Genomic DNA, 17,173 nt, shown 5'->3' on the forward strand with positions numbered 1-17,173 from the left:
GCATCCTAGATAAAGGGAACTGTAGCGACATATATGAATGACTGGTAGAAAGGGCCGACACCATACTAGACGCAACAAGAAAGAAATAGGAGGAAGACCTGGGGATTGAAATAGGGTAAGACTCTGGAACGAAGCACTGCATAGGGTCAACTCCACCTCCGCGTGTGCAAGGCTCAACCTGACGCAACTAAAAGTGGTACATAGAGCCCACTTAACAAGAACTCGAATGAGCAGGTTCTTCTCGCAGGTGGAGGATAGATGTGAACGGTGCCAAGGAGGCCCCGCCAACCATGCCCACATGTTCTGGTCTTGCCCCAGACTTGCTGGGTACTGGCCAGCCTTCTTCGAGACAATGTCCAAAGTGGTGAGGGTGAGGGTGGAGCCATGCCCGAAAGAGGCGGTCTTCGGGGCATCAGACCAGCCAGATCTATTTCTGTGGAGGAGGGCGGACGTCCTTGCCCTTGCCTCCCTGATCGACCGCCGTAGAATCCTGTTCGGCTGGCAGTCAGCAGCACCACCCAAAGCTGCAGACTGGCTGTCCGACCTCTCGGAATCTCTCCAAATGGAGAAAATCAAATTCACCATGTGAGGGTCGGATGACAGCTTCCACAGAACGTGGGAGCCATTCACCCAATTGTTTCGGGAACTGTTTGTGGCCAACGTACAAGCAGAAGAATGGCCAGGTAGCCATGAATCAGGGGGAAATAGCCAAGGCATGAGAGGGAGGGATATACCCAGGCAGGGAGGGGGGAGGGGGGGGCGGGGGCAGCTAAACCTAAGAGAAAAGAAAGGTGAATCATAAGAAAAGGGAAGGGGGAAAGGGGGGGGGGCAGAAGGGATAGGGTGAGGGGGGAAGAGGGAAGAGGGAGGAGACAGGGAACAATAGAGGGGAACCAGAGACGGTGGGGGAGACGAGGGAATGATAGCCAGAAGGAGTACACAGGAAACGACAACATACTCGGCAAATACAGTAACAGAGAGCAAGGAACAGAGAGCGGAGGTGAACGCGCGACAACAACGGCAGCGAAAACCGTCCAGGAGAAGCAAGTAACAACACCAACACCCTCTCTGTATTGGACATAACCACTGTAACTGTTTCTCTGGCACCTAAATGTATATGTACCTCCCCAGTCAACCACCGCCCCCCCCCCCCACCCCCCCGCCCCACAAACGGATGCCTACTTATTTGTTAAACATAATATTGCTAACTGTACAGAGTTGCTGTTGTTGAGCTAGTGCACAATATCCTACAGTTTATTTTTATTGTTTTTCCTCTTATATATATATATTTTATTCTGTGTATATAACTGTAAATATACGATGTAAAAAGCATATTTTTAAAAATTTAGATGCTACATTCCAGAGACGCAAAGATTACGCAGTACGCAGTGGAGTTGTGGTATTGTCACTGGACTAGTATTCCAGAGTCCCAAGGTTATGCTCTGGGGTCCCGAATTTGAATTCCACCATTCCAATAACACTCTTCTTCCTTCTTTCTACCTTCGTGGGCCCTAAACCTTTCCTTTTAAAAATACTATAAACATCTTTTCATGTTGTCTCACTCAAGAAGGAATCAGAGAAGTACCTTCAATATAAAATATTTTCCTGTGGGTGGTAATGCTGACAATTGTACTATACCACTTGTCATTGGATGTTGTATTATTCCTGAATCGCCACCCCCCCCCCCCCCCCCACCCCCCACCCCGGGGTGGGACACACACACACAAACACACTCCTATGAAGTCTTTCGATGAGAATGCAATAGCTGACATTAGCTGAGTGACTCCTTAAAGGAGAGAAAGACTTAAAATTCAGAGGGCAAAGATATATTCCTCTGATGCTGAATTGGCAGAAAAAATGCTTTATATATTTTCTAAAGTATATCTTATGGCTATTGCTCCTGTGGAACTTTCCTCTCTGTATGCCCAATCGGTGAAATAGGCAGTTCACTGCCGCCAATTGGAAGTGTCTGTGGATAAGTCATATGTAACTGCAATGTCTGCAATGAAGAAAGGTTAATGACTCACCTCCAAATTGGGGAATAGATTTGCGAGTTCAATAAACAACGGCAGCAGCACGAAGCGGATGAAGCCCGTTTGGGATGATGGCTTTGTCACCTTGTCCCTGTCCATGAATGGAGATACTGGTAACCCTTCTAGCTTCTCCATGTCACTCTACAACAAACCATTGCACATGTGCATTAGGCTCCAGGCAACCACCGAATAAATTAATCTGTGTCTGTATCTGATACCTACATTTTTAAGGAACTCTTAGCCAGTACTGATATTCGTTTTTGCAATCACATGTTGTATAATATAAGCAACTGTAACAATTACCATTTTGGCAGGAAGAAGAAACTACGTTTATTGTCTAAATGGTGAGAAATTGCAGAGCCCTGAGGTCAAATTGATCTAGGTGTATTAATGCATGAATCATAAAAGACTAGTCATACAGGTACAGCAAGGAATTAGGAAAGCTAACAGAACATCATCAGTTATTGTGAGGAGAATTGATTACAAAATTAAGGAGGTTATGCTTCAGCTGTACAGCGCATTGGGTGGGACAGTGGTTAGCACTGCTGCCTTACAGCACCAGGGTTCAATTCTGACCTCAGGTGACTATCTGTGTGGAGTTTGCATTTTCTCACAGTGTCTGCGTGGGTTCCCATTGGCTGCTCCGGTTTCCTCCCACAGTCCAAAGGTGTGCAGGTTATGTGAATTGATTAAGGTAAATTGGTAGGATTACGAGGATAGGGTGGGGTATTGGGCCGAGATTAGGGTGTTCTCTCAGAGGATCAATGCAGACTCGATGGGCTGAATGGCCTCCTTCTGCATTGTAGGGATTCTATGAATATTGATCTCCTTACTTAAGGAAGGATGTGAAAAGATTAGGAGTACGTCAGAGATGGTTTACTTGACTGATACCAGGACTGGGAGGGTTGTCTTATGAGAATGTTTGGAGGAGTTGGCTTTGTATCCACTCGAGTTTAGAAGAGTAAGAGGCAACTTGATCAAAACATTTATGACCCTGAGGAATATTGACAGGGTGGATGTGGAGAGGATGTTTCCTTTTTCATAGAATTTACAGTGCAGAAGGAGGCCATTCGGCCCATCGAGTCTGCACCGGCTCTTGGAAAGAGCACCCTACCCAAGGTCAACACCTCCACCCTATCCATATAACCCAGTAACCCCACCCAACACTAAGGGCAATTTTGGACACTAAGGGCAATTTATCATGGCCAATCCACCTAACCTGCACATCTTTGGACTGTGGGAGGAAACCGGAGCACCCGGAGGAAACCCACGCACACACAGGGAGGATGTACAGACTCCCCACAGACAGTGACCCAAGCCGGAATCGAAACTGGGACCCTGGTGCTGTGAAACGACTGTGCTATCCACAATGCTACCGTGCTGCCCACTTTTGTTGGAGAATCTAGAATTAGGGGACATTTATTTAAGACAGAGATGAGGAGAAATATTTTTCTCTCAGAGAGGATCATAAGTCTCTGGAAGTCTCGTCCTCAAAAGGTAGCAGAAGCAGAGGTTTTGAATATTTTTAAGGCAGAGCTGGATAGATTCCTGATTTACTAGGGGGTGAAATGTTTTTGGGGCAGGCAGGAATGTGGGGTTTGAGATTACAAAGAGATCAGCCATGATCTTATTGAATAGCGGACCAGGCTGAAGGGGCAAAGTCCTGTTCCTAATTCATATTTTCGTATGTGCGTTGATGTCGACAGTGAGGTCATAATGACCTTATTTGACCTGGTTTTAACCAAAGTCACCCAGTGCAAATAGAGTGGAATTGATTTTCATATATTGCAAAGGAGAGCAATATCAGATTAGGTCGAAAACGTGTATCTAATCTCAACCCACCCTCTTCCTGCCGCGCCACATTAAATTCAATAGGGGCTATCATTTGATTAACAGATAATGAGCTAGGCATTTATTCATTAAATTTAGTAGTAAATCTCTCTTCTACAAAGTCACAAAATTGTACGTAATTCTTATTGATAAAATGGTGCAAAGTGGGAAACTATTTAACTGAAGTTTCCAAAACAAACCCATCCAAAGTGACCAATTCGTGAAACCAACTTTAAGGACAAATAGGAACATATATTTGCATCAAAGGTAATGGAGGTCAAACAGTTATATGAAAGTTGAGGGTACACTTTAAATCAACAATATTAAGAAAACTTCATGGAGGCATTGGAGGTCAGGTCGTATTGTGAAACAAACTCATCAAAGAGACTTCCAGTAATGTTAATCATATTATAGCAAATGTAAGAACCTGGGTGGTCCACATAGTTTAAACAAGCAGCTCGATACTAAGATTGGTGGAGTTGCAGATAGCGAGGAGGACTGTCAGAGAATACAACAAAATATAGATAGATTGGAGAGTTGGGCAGAGATATGGCAGATGGAGTTCAATCCAGGCAAATGCGAGGTGATGCATTTTGGAAGATCAAATTCAAGAGCGGACTATATGGTCAATGGAAGGGTCTTGGGGAAAATTGATGTACAGAGAGATCTGGGAGTTCAGGTCCATTGTACCCTGAAGGTGGCAACGCAGGTTGATAGAGTGGTCAAGAAGGCATACAGCATGCTAGCCTTCATCGGAAGGGGTATTGAGTACAAGAGTTGGCAGGTCATGTTACAGTTGTATAGGACTTTGGTTCGGCCACATTTGGAATACTGCGTGCAGTTCTGGTCGCCACATTACCAGAAGGATGTGGATGCTTTGGAGAGGGTGCAGAGGAGGTTCACCAGGATGTTGCCTGGTATGGAGGGTGCTAGTTATGAAGAAAGGTTGAGTAGATTAGGATTGTTTTCGTTGGAAAGACGGAGGTTGAGGGGGGACCTGATTGAGGTCTACAAAATTATGAGAGGTATGGACAGGGTGGATAGCAACAAGCTTTTCCCAAGAGTGGGGGTGTCAGTTACAAGGGGTCACGATTTCAAGGTGAGAGGGGGAAAGTTTAAGGGAGATGTGCGTGGAAAGTTTTTTACGCAGAGGGTGGTGGGTGCCTGGAACGCTTTACCAGCGGAGGTGGTAGAGGCGGGCACGATAGCATCATTTAAGATGCATCCGGACAGGTATATGAACGGGCGGGAACAGAGGGAAGTAGACCTTGGAAAATAGGAGACAGGTTTAGATAAAGGATCTGGATCGGCGCAGGCTGGGAGGGCCGAAGGGCCTGTTCCTGTGCTGTAATTTTCTTTATTCTTTGTTCTTCCAAATCTCTCCTTCATTATTAAAATTAAATATCTCATGGGGGTCCTAAATGTATGGGCAGCTTTTCTTCAGTTCCAGAGCAGTTTCAATATTTCAAATAGAAATGTTACGAACATCATCATGAAGCTTCGGACTGTATTTTTAACAACAATCACAAAAGGGTTCTGGAACTTTAGAATGGAGAATTCAATTGGAATCCTCAGAGGGGATTACCCCGGTGACATTTTAATTTTTCCTCAGTCCGAGACGAACACTTTTTCTAAATGCCACTTCGGGCCTGGGGTCAGAGTTATGGAAGGCTGCTCTGTATGGCTATCAGGTTTTTTTTCGGATGGAGTTGGCGTGGAATAGACTGTTTCTCTAGGCTCAGAACCTCGATAGCTTTGCTCCGCAGACCTTTCAGATGCAAAGGTATTTGAAGGGGCCGAGAAGGGAATTAATCTACTGATACTGCAGTCTGAGGAAGACAAAATCCTTGGATACATCTTCTGCTTTCCCGGAAACTGAATTGGTGGAAAATCAACCTTACACAATTGCTAGTACCCATAAACCTTTCAGGGAGAGTGTCTTGAATATCCTGCAATGCAGACAGAATGGTTTCCCGGAAAACTCAGTATCCGATACATAACTCCATTTCCCTTGAAATATATTAGCATTAACATCTCTAAACATATTTACATTAATATTTACATTAATACCTGGTTGAAAAATTCTTGCAGTAAGCAGTCCAGCCATGGCTCAGCTACATCCATGGGTCGAGCTTCATTGGAAATGTCACTAACTTTTATGATAATCATTGTCAGCTGTAAAGAAGCAGTAATGAAGAAGTCTGAATTAACTTTGTTTAAAGCAACCAGGTGGAAATGTTAAGGCTATTCATCTGTTGGGGGCATTTGGTCATAGCTGTGAGACTCTTATATTAATTCCCCATAAACACATGCACAATAGTATGTTTTTCTATAAATATATTGTTGTGGGCCAGGGTTTAGAGAACCCCAAAGTGTATCAGCTGACCCACAACTTTTAATAGACTGTGGTATGGGGAGCACACGGCCCACTCTACAGGTGTGGTACAGCAGAAATGGAAAAGTATTTTTTAAAAGCAAAACAATGTTTATTCTATGAACTCAAGTTAACCTTTTCAAAACATACAGTGAACATCTTAGCAAACATTAATTCAAATACAACCCCCAAAGAATACAATACTAAGTAATTATTTAAGCTTTCCTTTTAATATCCATAAGACTTAAAACACCTTTTACCAGAACACATCAGGTTAAAGTCACTACTGTTATTAGTTTTAAATCACCAGGATCGATTTACAATCTTTAGATTATTGAGAGAGATTCATACACCTTCTGGCTGTTACTGCAGCTATCCAGCTCTGAAAATGAAACTAAAACACACCCTGCAGCAAACAGCCTAAAACAAAAGTAAAAAACTGACAGACAGCCCAGCTCCACCCACTCTCTGACATCACTGCAGTAATAAACATCCATTTCTTAAGGTACTCTCACTACAGATATTTATATACACACCCATTTATAAACACCCATTTCTTAAAGGTACTCTCACATGACAATATATAGATATGCATGTGGGCATGTCAAAATGTGTACATCTATATAATGATGCATGCCATTCACATTCTAGTGTCTTGAAGATATGAAACATTCAAACTATCAAATAAATATTTTATCATTTTAATTTTGCATGTGTGCACCAGTTTGAACTTAATTATTTTTGAGTCATTTACATTAAATTGTTAAAGCAGAAAAGACCCTTAAGTTCGATACAGGAGCTGACCACATTCATATCCCAAAACACCGAGCAGAAAAAGATGTCTGGAATGAAGAGATGGAAAAAGACATTAAAGAAAGAGATAAGTCAGGTTCAGCAATCCAATCATAATTCTCCAATCTGGGGTCTTTGTACCTTGGGACAATTGTGTAAATTAACTGCAAAATATTTAGAAATAAAGAGCTCCCTTAAATCAGTCATGTCTTCCTTTACATCCGAAATACTCTCTCTCTCTATCTTAGTTACTCTGTGTCAGGAAGAGTAAATCTCTTATCTTTCATTCTTCCCTCTTCATTTTCCCCTCTACCCACATACGCACACTGATTGGGTGTAATATTGACTTTGGCTGATGCCTTTAAAGTGGGTGTTATCAGTTCAGCTATGCATTGTAAGTTAAAGCCAATGGAAGTTAAACTCAGAAGAAATCAATATTTCCTGCTTCTCCCAATACCCACTCCCCACTAATCTCCTTGTCTCCTCCTATTTGCCACATACATTGTAGAATGGGGGCAGCATGGTAGCACAAATGGATAGCACTGTGGCTTCACAGCGCCAGGGTCCCAGGTTCGATTCCACGCTGGGTCACTGTCTGTGCGGAGTCTACATGTTCTCCCCGTATGTGCGTGGGTTTCCTCTGGGTGCTCCGGTTTCCTCCCACAGTCCAAAGACGTGCAGGTTAGGTGGATTGGCCATGCTAAATTGCCCTTAGTGACCCAAAAAGGTTAGGAGGGGTTATTGGGTTGCAGGGACAGGGTGGAAGTGAGGGCTTAAGTGGGTCGGTGCAGACTGAATGGGCCGAATGGTCTCCTTCTGCACTGTATGTTCTCGAATGCAGAAGCTGTGAAAAGGAACAGACAGAAAGTAGCTCTTGGCAGCCCGTCTCCACAAAGCAATATTTTATTTAGTAAGTACGTAAAGTTATTTAAGGAATGGCAGATTGATTTAAAATTGATAAATTAAAGATAATGTAAATGCCGGGGGGTTGCCAAGACAGTTGATCATTTTTTTAGAATACATTGCGAACACAAGCTCAATCGGAACTGAAACACATTACTGAGACACTGTGCTGCTCACTTGTGAGGTTATATTTAGAATAATTCATGAATGCTTGAGTGCCCCACCTTCAAATGGACACTGATATATTGGAGCAACCAGAATAACTCCAAATCTTTATACTGCTAAGTATGGAAAGTTGCCCTTTCACAGATTTTCTTTAGAGCATAGCAAAGAGAGAATGGCCGTGATCCAGGTCTTGTACACGATGAGAGACAAAGATGATCATAGAATTTACAGTGCAGAAGGAGGCCATTTGGTCCATCGAGTCTGCACCGGCTCTTGGAAATAGCACCCTACCCAAGGTCAACACCGCCACCCTATCCCCATAACCCAGTAACCCCACCCCCAACACTAAGGGCAATTTTGGACACTAAGGGCATTTTAGCGTGGCCAATCCACCTAACCTGCACATCTTTAGACTGTGGGAGGAAACCGGAGCACCCGGAGGAAACCCACGCACACACGGGGAGGATGTGCAGACTCCACACAGACAGTGACCCAAGCCGGAATCGAACCTGGGATCCTGGGACTGTGAAGCAATTGTACTATCCACAATGCTACCATGCTGCCTCATAAAAAGCCAGTGCTGACTCAAGGCAACTAGCCTTAACAAAGCTGAAGCTGCTTTGTTTATAAGCTATATGACCCCACAAAGCAGAAGATACATGAGGTGTTCTTAGGCGTAGCAATTTAAAAGAATGCCAATTGATTTAATTGGACCCATGGGCCATTCATTTGGCTAGAGTGGCTCTTCTAAAGAGACCAAGTGCTAACTCCCAGATCATTTGCTTGCCTGCTGATATTGGGTGAAGGTAACTTGCATGTAACAGAAGAGTACTTGACTGGAGGAGAGGGGAAAGGGTACTTGGAAATTTCCTGTGCAACATTTATATGAATGGGAATGGCTGAAGATTTCAACAGGAGGGTGGGGGTGTTGCAGTTCAGCAGTTAAGTTTTTGCAAATCTTGGTTGATTGGTATAGCTGTAATAGAGGGTTCATGCAAGATTTTGAAGCGTGGAGGTTGCAGGGAATTGGATGGACACGGAGAAGAGAATAACATTTTAATGAGGCACAACTTCAGAGACTGTTGGATTGAGTAGAGAGAGGGAGAGAATGGTTGCTGCGTGTCCACGGGAGGAAATCTGAAACAGCCACAGAGAATGAAGTTACAGTGGCAGTGAGAGCTAGCTCTCCCAGCTGAATAGCTTCACCAGGGCCATCTGAGAGCAGTTACAGTGTTAGTTAGGCGGGACTCTGTCCACTCTTCCCCTTTGACACCGATACATTGTTCACCCTTTGAAATCAACAGGTGCAGGAGTCAACATTTAGAGTGCACTGGGTTTCAGGAATTTACTAACTCGCTATCGAACAAAATATATTGTAAAATCCCCTAATATGAATGACTGGAATTCCTTCTTCCACTTCAGCAGCTTGCTACCAACATACTAACCACATCATAATAAAAGCAAGTTACTGCGGATGCTGGAATCTGAAAGGAAAGAGATTTTCCAGCATTTTCTCTTCCATTACTAATTACATCGTCTATCTCACAATTACTGGGAAACATCCCCAAACGCTCATTTGAAGCTCATTCGCTCAGCCTTGTAAGACAGGAAAACAGAGGGAGCACACATAACAAATAGAGCTAGCCCACACCATCCTATGAGAAACAGTCCATAATCCCACTTTGGCTCTGGGAGATGGTGAGATGAACAGTGCAGGTTGCAGACCAAACCAATCACCATTCGGCCTCACTGTGAAGCCAGATTCTTCCTCACCCTTTCTTATATTTTTCATCTCATCTCATTATTTGCTTGCCCTCTTCTCCTGCAGGTGCAGCACACAGGGGTAGAGGATAAGCAAGGTGAGGATATAGAAATATAAGAAAATAAGAAATAGGACTAGAGCGTATGGCCCCCTAGAGCTAGCTCCACCATTCAACACAATCATGGCTGATCAAATTCTAACCCAACTCCACTTTCCTGCCCTCTCTTCCACATACCCCAGGTCAAAAATTTCTCTCTCTCAGCCTTGAGTGGAGTCAATGATGGCACATCCACAAACATCTAAGGTAGAGAATTCCAAAGATTCACAACCCTTTGAGTGAAGGAATTTCTCCTCATCTCAGTGATTTCCTGACAATCTCAGGAAAAGGGGGGGGGGGGGATCACTGATATGAGGCGCACCTCGGAGAATTGCACGCCGTCATCGGGGGCGTCGTGGCGCGGTTGCAGCAATTCTCCGGCCCGGCGCAGGGCTCAGAGAATCGCCCCCAGCATGTTTCATCGAGGCCTCCCCTCTATTCCAGGTATCATAGTCCTAGATGACAGGGGAGAGCTGACTGGTGGTGATTTAACCTGAGGATCACCACACCTCAGGCAAGGGTTGAGAAGGCCTTCATGAGTAACCTCAGCCTGCACAGGAATTGAACCCCAGCTGCTGGCCGTGCTCTGCACCATGAGCCAGCTGCCTAGCCAAGTGAGCTAAACCGGCCCTGCCAGGTATGAAACAGCCATTTAACTTAAGCATCTTGAGAGACAGGGCAGCATGTGGTGCAGTGGTTAGCACTGGGACTGCGGCGCTGAGGACCCGGGTTCGAATCCCGGCCCTGGGTCACTGTCCGTGTGGAGTTTGCACATTCTCCCCATGTCTGCGTGGGTTTCACCCCCACAACCCAAAGATGTGCAGGTTAGGTGGATTGGCCACGCTAAATTGCCACTTAATTGGAAAAAAATAATTGGCTACTCTAAATTTATTTTAAAAAAGCATCTTGAGAGACTAATGAGCTTTGCATACAGGCGGCTGGTGACACATTTTTCTCTGAAAGTTGGGAGACTATAGTGTGAAATCAGCTTAATGAAGGGGGCCTCAATTCAATAAAAAGGGCAAATGGGCTCCTCCTGTTCTAGGATTTCTAGGTTCTCATGTGTCTTTGAAGGCCTGAATACAATGGGGAAATTTGTATTGCTAAATATTTGTCAATTCTCATCGTTTTTGCTCCACCATTTTGGTTAACTGCAGCTTTTGTATTCATTTGTATGATGAGAAACCTGAATGATCTTTACACACACCGCCATACACCCAACTCGTGTTCAATTGTCTCCATTACATAATGCCAGGGGAGCAGGCTTCCATCCCTGAAAATAAAGAGGATAATGCCATCCGCCCCAAATGTCTTTTTTTTTCCATTTAGGCCATGCACAGAAACCAGCAGCGATCCCAAGGGTGAGGCTGAACAACTCGGTACTCACAACATCCTTGTGCTTTTTGTTGTTAAAATCGAACACAGACATGATGGATCTGAACTGATTCAGAATCTCATTGTGACGAGCCATGTCTGTGGCAAGGACACACCTAAAGATAGAGAAAATCGACGTCAGTTCAAGGACCCGCAGCCATTTCCCCTCTCATCAACGTACATTGGTGCCAATTTTCTGAATGCAGTGTGAAGCTGCACAATGGGCTGCGAGTTATTTTCTGATATGTGATGAGTGCAGACAATGTTCCTCCACTGTCGACCCACACACCCAGCACATTACCCATTGTGCTACAATTTTACTCCTCATTAGAGACTGACAGTGTTACTAACCATTAGCTTGGATTACTCTTTTTTTTTACTGAAGCCTGATTAGTTTATAAGACAGATTTCCTCCTTTGTGAGCAATAATTATTTTTTTCTAAATTGGAAGCATTGTATCTGCTTTTGTGCAGCCTTTAAATATGCTTTTTGCAACATTTCATAGAATCATAGATTCCCTACATTGCAGAAGATGGCCATTTGGCCCATCGAGTCTTCGCCGACCCTCTGAAAGAGCACCCTACCTAGACCCACTCACCCTTCTTATCCCCATCACTCCAGCTAACCTTTTGGGCATTGAAATGAAATGAAAATGAAAATCGCTTATTGTCACAAGTAGGCTTCAATGAAGTTACTGTGAAAAGCCCCTAGTCGCCACATTCCGCCGCCTGTCCGGGGAGGCTGGTACGGGCATTATGGGACACCAACCTGCAAATCCTTGGACTTTGGGAAGAAACCAGAGCACCCAGAAGAAATCCACGCAGGCACGGGGGGGGGGGGGGGGGGGGGGAACGTGCAAACTCCACACAGTCAAATCGAACCCGGGTCCCTGGAGCTGTGAGGCAGCAGTGTTAACCACTGTGCTACGGCGCCACCCATTTCTGTGATCTCTGTTGCTCAAGATGTGGAGATGCTGGCGTTGGACTGGGGTGGGCGCAGTAAGAAGTCTTACAACACCAGGTTAAAGTCCAACCTGGTGTTGTAAGGTGAGTTACCTGTTGAAGGATCTGCGCTCCAAAAGCTAGTGATTCCAAACAAATCTGTTGCTCAAGAAAGATTACTGACTACTAATATCAATCAATATATATATAGACGAGCTGGTCAGATATGCTGATCAGTGGCAAATGGAATTCAATCCCAATAAGTGTGAGGTGAAGCACTTGTGCAGGATAGACTAGGCAGGGGAATACATGATAAACAGCAGGACCCTGGGAAGCACCGAGATCAGAGGGACCTTGATGTGCATGTACACCCTATAGTGGCTAAGAAGGCATATGGTATACTTGCCTTTATTAGCCAAGGTATTCAGTTTAAGAGCAGGGAGGTTATGTTGGAAATGTATAAAATGTTGGTCAGGCCACAGCTAGAGTATTGTGTGCAGTTCTGGAATCCACATTGTAGGAGGGATGTGACAGCACTGGAAAGGCTGCAGAGGAGATTTACCAGGATGTTGCCTGGGCTGGAGAGTTTTAATTATGAAGAAAGATTGGGTAGACCTGGGTTGTTTTCCTTGCAGCAGAGGCATAGATAGAGTAGACAGGAAGAAACTTTTCTCCTTGGTGGAGGGATCAATGACCAGGAGGCATAGATTTAAGGTAAGGGGCAGGATGTTTAGAGGGGATGTGAGGAAAAGCTTTCACCCAGAGGGTGGTGCAAGTTTGGAACTCACTGACTGAAAGGGTAGTGGAGGCAGAGACCCTCACAACATTTAAGAAATATTTTGATGTGCACAGGTGATGGAAAGGCATACAGGGCTATGGACCAAGTGCTCAAAAATGAGATTAGAATGGTTTGGTGGTTGTTTTTAACTGGCACAGACACGATGGGCCGAGGGCCATTTCTGTGCTGTAAACCTCAATGACTCTATGACTGTAATAGTCGGCGGAGTGGTCAGCAACGCTGCCTCATTGCACTGGGTACCCGGGTTCGATCCCGGCCCCGGGTCAATGTCCACTCGAGTTTGCACATTCTCCCCGTATCTGTTTGGGTCTTGCCCCCACAATCCAAAAAGATGTGCAGAGTAGGTGGATTGGCCACACTAAATTGCCCCTTAATTTAAAAGAAATGGCTGTAATATTCACTCTGAAGGTATTAGAAAACCAAATTTGGCGACCGCACAATAGCAAAATATCTAGATTTGTTATGCATTTGGGCTGACACACCGCAAATCAAATTTCAATTCATTAAGTTAAAGAATAGGATGAAAAATGTGGGACAGAAGCATACAACCAAATGATAAGACTTTGAAAGGGTCTGGAAATAATATCATCAATATTCAGCTAGTGATGGAACAATTTTAAAATCTAATGCAATGATGAGGTTGAGATAAATGTACTGAGACTCCGCATGCAGCAGGCAGGCTAGAAAAGAGAAATTGTGCACAGAACCACACTCATCTGGGTAGGCACAGTATCACAGTGGTTAGCACTGTTGCTTCACAGCGTCACGGACTCGGGTTTGATTCCCGCTTGGGCCACTGTCTGTGCGGAGTCTGCACGTTCTCCCTGAGTCTGTGTGGGTTTTCTCCGCGTGCTCCGGTTTCCTCCCACAAGTCCCGAAAGACGTGCTTGTTAGATGAATTGGACATACTGAATTCTCCCTCAGTGTACCCAAACAGGCGCCGGTCTGTAACCACTAGGGGATTAACTAATTGGTGTAACAAATGTTTCTGCATTCTATGACTTTGAGTGTGCATTGTTAAACAGCACACTACCCAACATGCACTGGAATGCAGTTGATGCCTGTCAAAAGAGTTTCTATCAGAAAAGTGCATTTTTCTTTTGTTCAATCGCATTCAAACCAAAAGGGAATTGTCAATCTGCCATTTCCTGTGCGGAACACAGTCACTTAGCAAAGGGCATAAATGCACTTGATGATTTTGAGGCTTTCTGTGCCTTAATTGTAAAATAATATTTTTCACATTCCCCATGTCGCTCTGCTAGATGGCAATCCTTGGTATTCAACTAAAAAAATCCTCGAGCTACCCAATGATTATGTTCTGAATAATTCACGTGAAGTCATTGCCCAGGGCAAATGGAGGTACTCACTTTATCATTCCTTCCCGAATCCGTTTAAACTGTTCCGTTGTCAAATTTCGGAAGATGTTGTTGTCAGGCTGTGGATGCCAGAAATAAAAGAACATTTTACTAAGGGCCAATTATCAATTATAACCAAGGAACATCTCAATGATAGCACTGGCATTGTGAAACAATTATAGTCTTCGTGAAAAATGGATAGAATCACAGGTGCAGGTTCTCAAACTGCTAGTAAAAATAGATGGATCATGGAATATGATCCCCAAGCAAAAATTAAAATAAATGAAATCATGGAATACAACCCTCAAAACAAACAGTAACAAGCAATACAATCCCCAAAAGGCTAGTACAAATCCTCGATAGTGCCAGAATGTTATGCAAACTTGGCCTATTTAATTGCGATTCACTTTTGCACGCATCACAGCAGATATTTTTACATAAATATATTTCCAGAACTGTTGGAAAATTCTGGAAAGCATATTTAGAAATAAATACCTAATGAAGTTTGTGACGACCTGCTGGGGAATCCAAAAATTGGTCAAGTTGGCCTTTGTGCTCAATTTTGTTTGCACACATTCCTCCAGTTAAATCCGACGTAGGTTACAAGCCATCATTTCCAGCAAGCAAAAATATTTAAATTAATATCCCGGACCAGGCCCCAACATCTGTTCGGAGACCAGACTGGAACTCCAAACACTTATCTTTTATTTGTAAAACTGTGAGGAAAGGATATTTCACTCCAGGAGTGATACCACTGACCAATAGGCCACATTTTATATTAAAACAAAGTTTATTGTCGTAACCTCTCCCTGGGCCTCCCAGGGAGAGTTGGAAGCACAGCAACCAAGCCACCACTACCACTATAATAAAAACAGAAAATGTTGGAAACAAAACTGGGCGGGCCCACAGCATCTCTGAAGAGAGAAATAGAGTTAAAGTTTCAAGTCCGCATGGCTTCTTCAGAGCTGAAGAAGATTCAAATGGACCTGGAAAGGAAACGTTAACTCTATTTCTCACTGCTGCCAGACCTGCTGAGTTTTTCCACCATTTTCTGTTTAATATTTCAGATTTTCATCATCCACAGTATTTTTCTTTTACCACTCTTCCTCTAAGTTTGGGGTCAACAGGCTACCTGCAGAATTTTGCCATCTGCTGAAGGTCATTTACAATCAACTCATGACCACAATTACCCATTTAGAATTACCCACATAAACATAGAGGAACCTATCTACAAGGGTACAAACGTCCTAAAAGAAGTATTACATTTAGCTTAATGGGCTTAATAAATGTAAATTGGCTGCTTTTGACCAATGGCTTTCTCATCATTTATTGCCAAATTACCTTTTCCAAGATCTTAAAGGCCACAGAACAATGATGGTTTTCCAGTGGTGAGATATCATTGTACCTCAACGCCAGCTCTGTGCGTGCGTTGATCTGAAGGAAAGTAAACAAGCACGTGTTTGATTTTGCACAAAATTTACCAGACCAATAAAAAAGTCATAAAGGTTAGGGCCGTTCAAGGACAGTAGTGGGAACTTGTGCATGGAGTCAGAAGAAATAGGAGAGGCATTGAATGAATAATTTTCTTCAGTGTTCACCAAGGAGAGGGGCCATGTTTTTGAGGATGAGAGTGTGATACAGGCGGGTAGGCTGGAGGAGGTAGATGTTCTGAGGGAGGATGTATTCGAAATTTTGAAAAACCTTAGGGTCGACAAGTCCCCTGGGCCGGATGGGATATATCCTAGGATTCATTGGGAGGAAAGGGATGAGATTGTAGAGTCTTTGGCTTTGATCTTTGGGTCCTCACCATCTACGGGGATAGTGCCAGAGGACTGGACAGTGGCGAATGTTGTTCCTCTGTTCAAGAAATGGAATAGGAATGACCCTGGTAATTATAGACCGGTTAGTCTTACTTCGGTGGTCGGTAAGTTAATGGAAAAGGTCCTGAAGGATAGGATTTATGACCATTTGGAAAGATGCAGCTTAATCCAGGATAGTCAACACAGATTTGTGAAGGGTAAATCTTGCCTCACAAATTTGATTGAATTCTTTGAGGAGGTAACTAAATGTGTAGATGAAGGTAGAGCAGTTGCTGTCTTTTACATGGATTTTAGTAAGGCATTTGATAAGGTTCCCCATGGTCGGCTCATGAGGAAAGTAAGGAGGTGTGGGATAGAGGGAAATTTGACCAATTGGATAAGTAACTGGCTATCACATAGAAGACAGAGGGTGGAGGTGGATGGACAATTTTCAGACTGGAGACCAATTACCAGCAGTGCACCACAGGGATCAGTGCTGGGTCCTCTGCTATTTGTGATTTTTATCAATGACTTGGAGGAGGGGGATGAAGGGTGGGTTGTAAATTTGCTGATGACACCAAGATTGGTGGAGTAGTGGATGAGGTGGAGGGCTGTTATAGGCTGCAAAGAGACATTGATAGGATGCAGAGCTGGGCCAAAAAATGGCAGATGTTTAACCCTGATAAGTGCGAGGTGATTCATTTTGGTAGAAAAAATTTGAATGCGGATTACAGGGTCAATGGCAGGGTTCTGACGAATGTGGAGGAACAGAGAGATGTAGGGGTTCATGTCCACAGACCTCTGAAGTTTGCCACTCAAGTGGATAGAGCCGTGAAGAAGGCTTATAGTGTGTAAGCATTTATTAACAGGGGGCTTGAGTTTTAGAGCTGCGGCGTTATGCTGCAACTATACATGACCCTGGTGAGACCACATTTGGAGCATTGTGTGC

The 17,173-nt window shown here is 43.9% G+C and overlaps 1 protein-coding gene across 4 annotated transcripts in view; it reads right to left on the reverse strand.

Annotated features, from left to right (window-relative positions):
• The window catches only part of LOC119962123 (high affinity cGMP-specific 3',5'-cyclic phosphodiesterase 9A), a 162,784-nt gene that overhangs the window by 8,602 nt on the left and 137,009 nt on the right, over positions 1–17,173 (reverse strand). For 3 of the 4 annotated variants that reach the window (XM_038790029.1, XM_038790031.1, XM_038790028.1), the window contains 5 exons: positions 15,767–15,859; positions 14,438–14,505; positions 11,344–11,446; positions 5,934–6,038; positions 2,028–2,174 (listed from right to left, as the gene is read on the reverse strand). In XM_038790029.1, the coding sequence (XP_038645957.1) occupies positions 2,028–2,174; positions 5,934–6,038; positions 11,344–11,446; positions 14,438–14,505; positions 15,767–15,859 (516 nt within the window). The remainder of the gene's footprint in view (positions 1–2,027; positions 2,175–5,933; positions 6,039–11,343; positions 11,447–14,437; positions 14,506–15,766; positions 15,860–17,173) is intronic. The other variant, XM_038790030.1, reaches the window with a different exon arrangement.

This window comes from Scyliorhinus canicula, chromosome 2 (genome assembly GCF_902713615.1).
Source record: "Scyliorhinus canicula chromosome 2, sScyCan1.1, whole genome shotgun sequence".
Classification (NCBI taxonomy): Eukaryota; Metazoa; Chordata; class Chondrichthyes; order Carcharhiniformes; family Scyliorhinidae; genus Scyliorhinus; species Scyliorhinus canicula.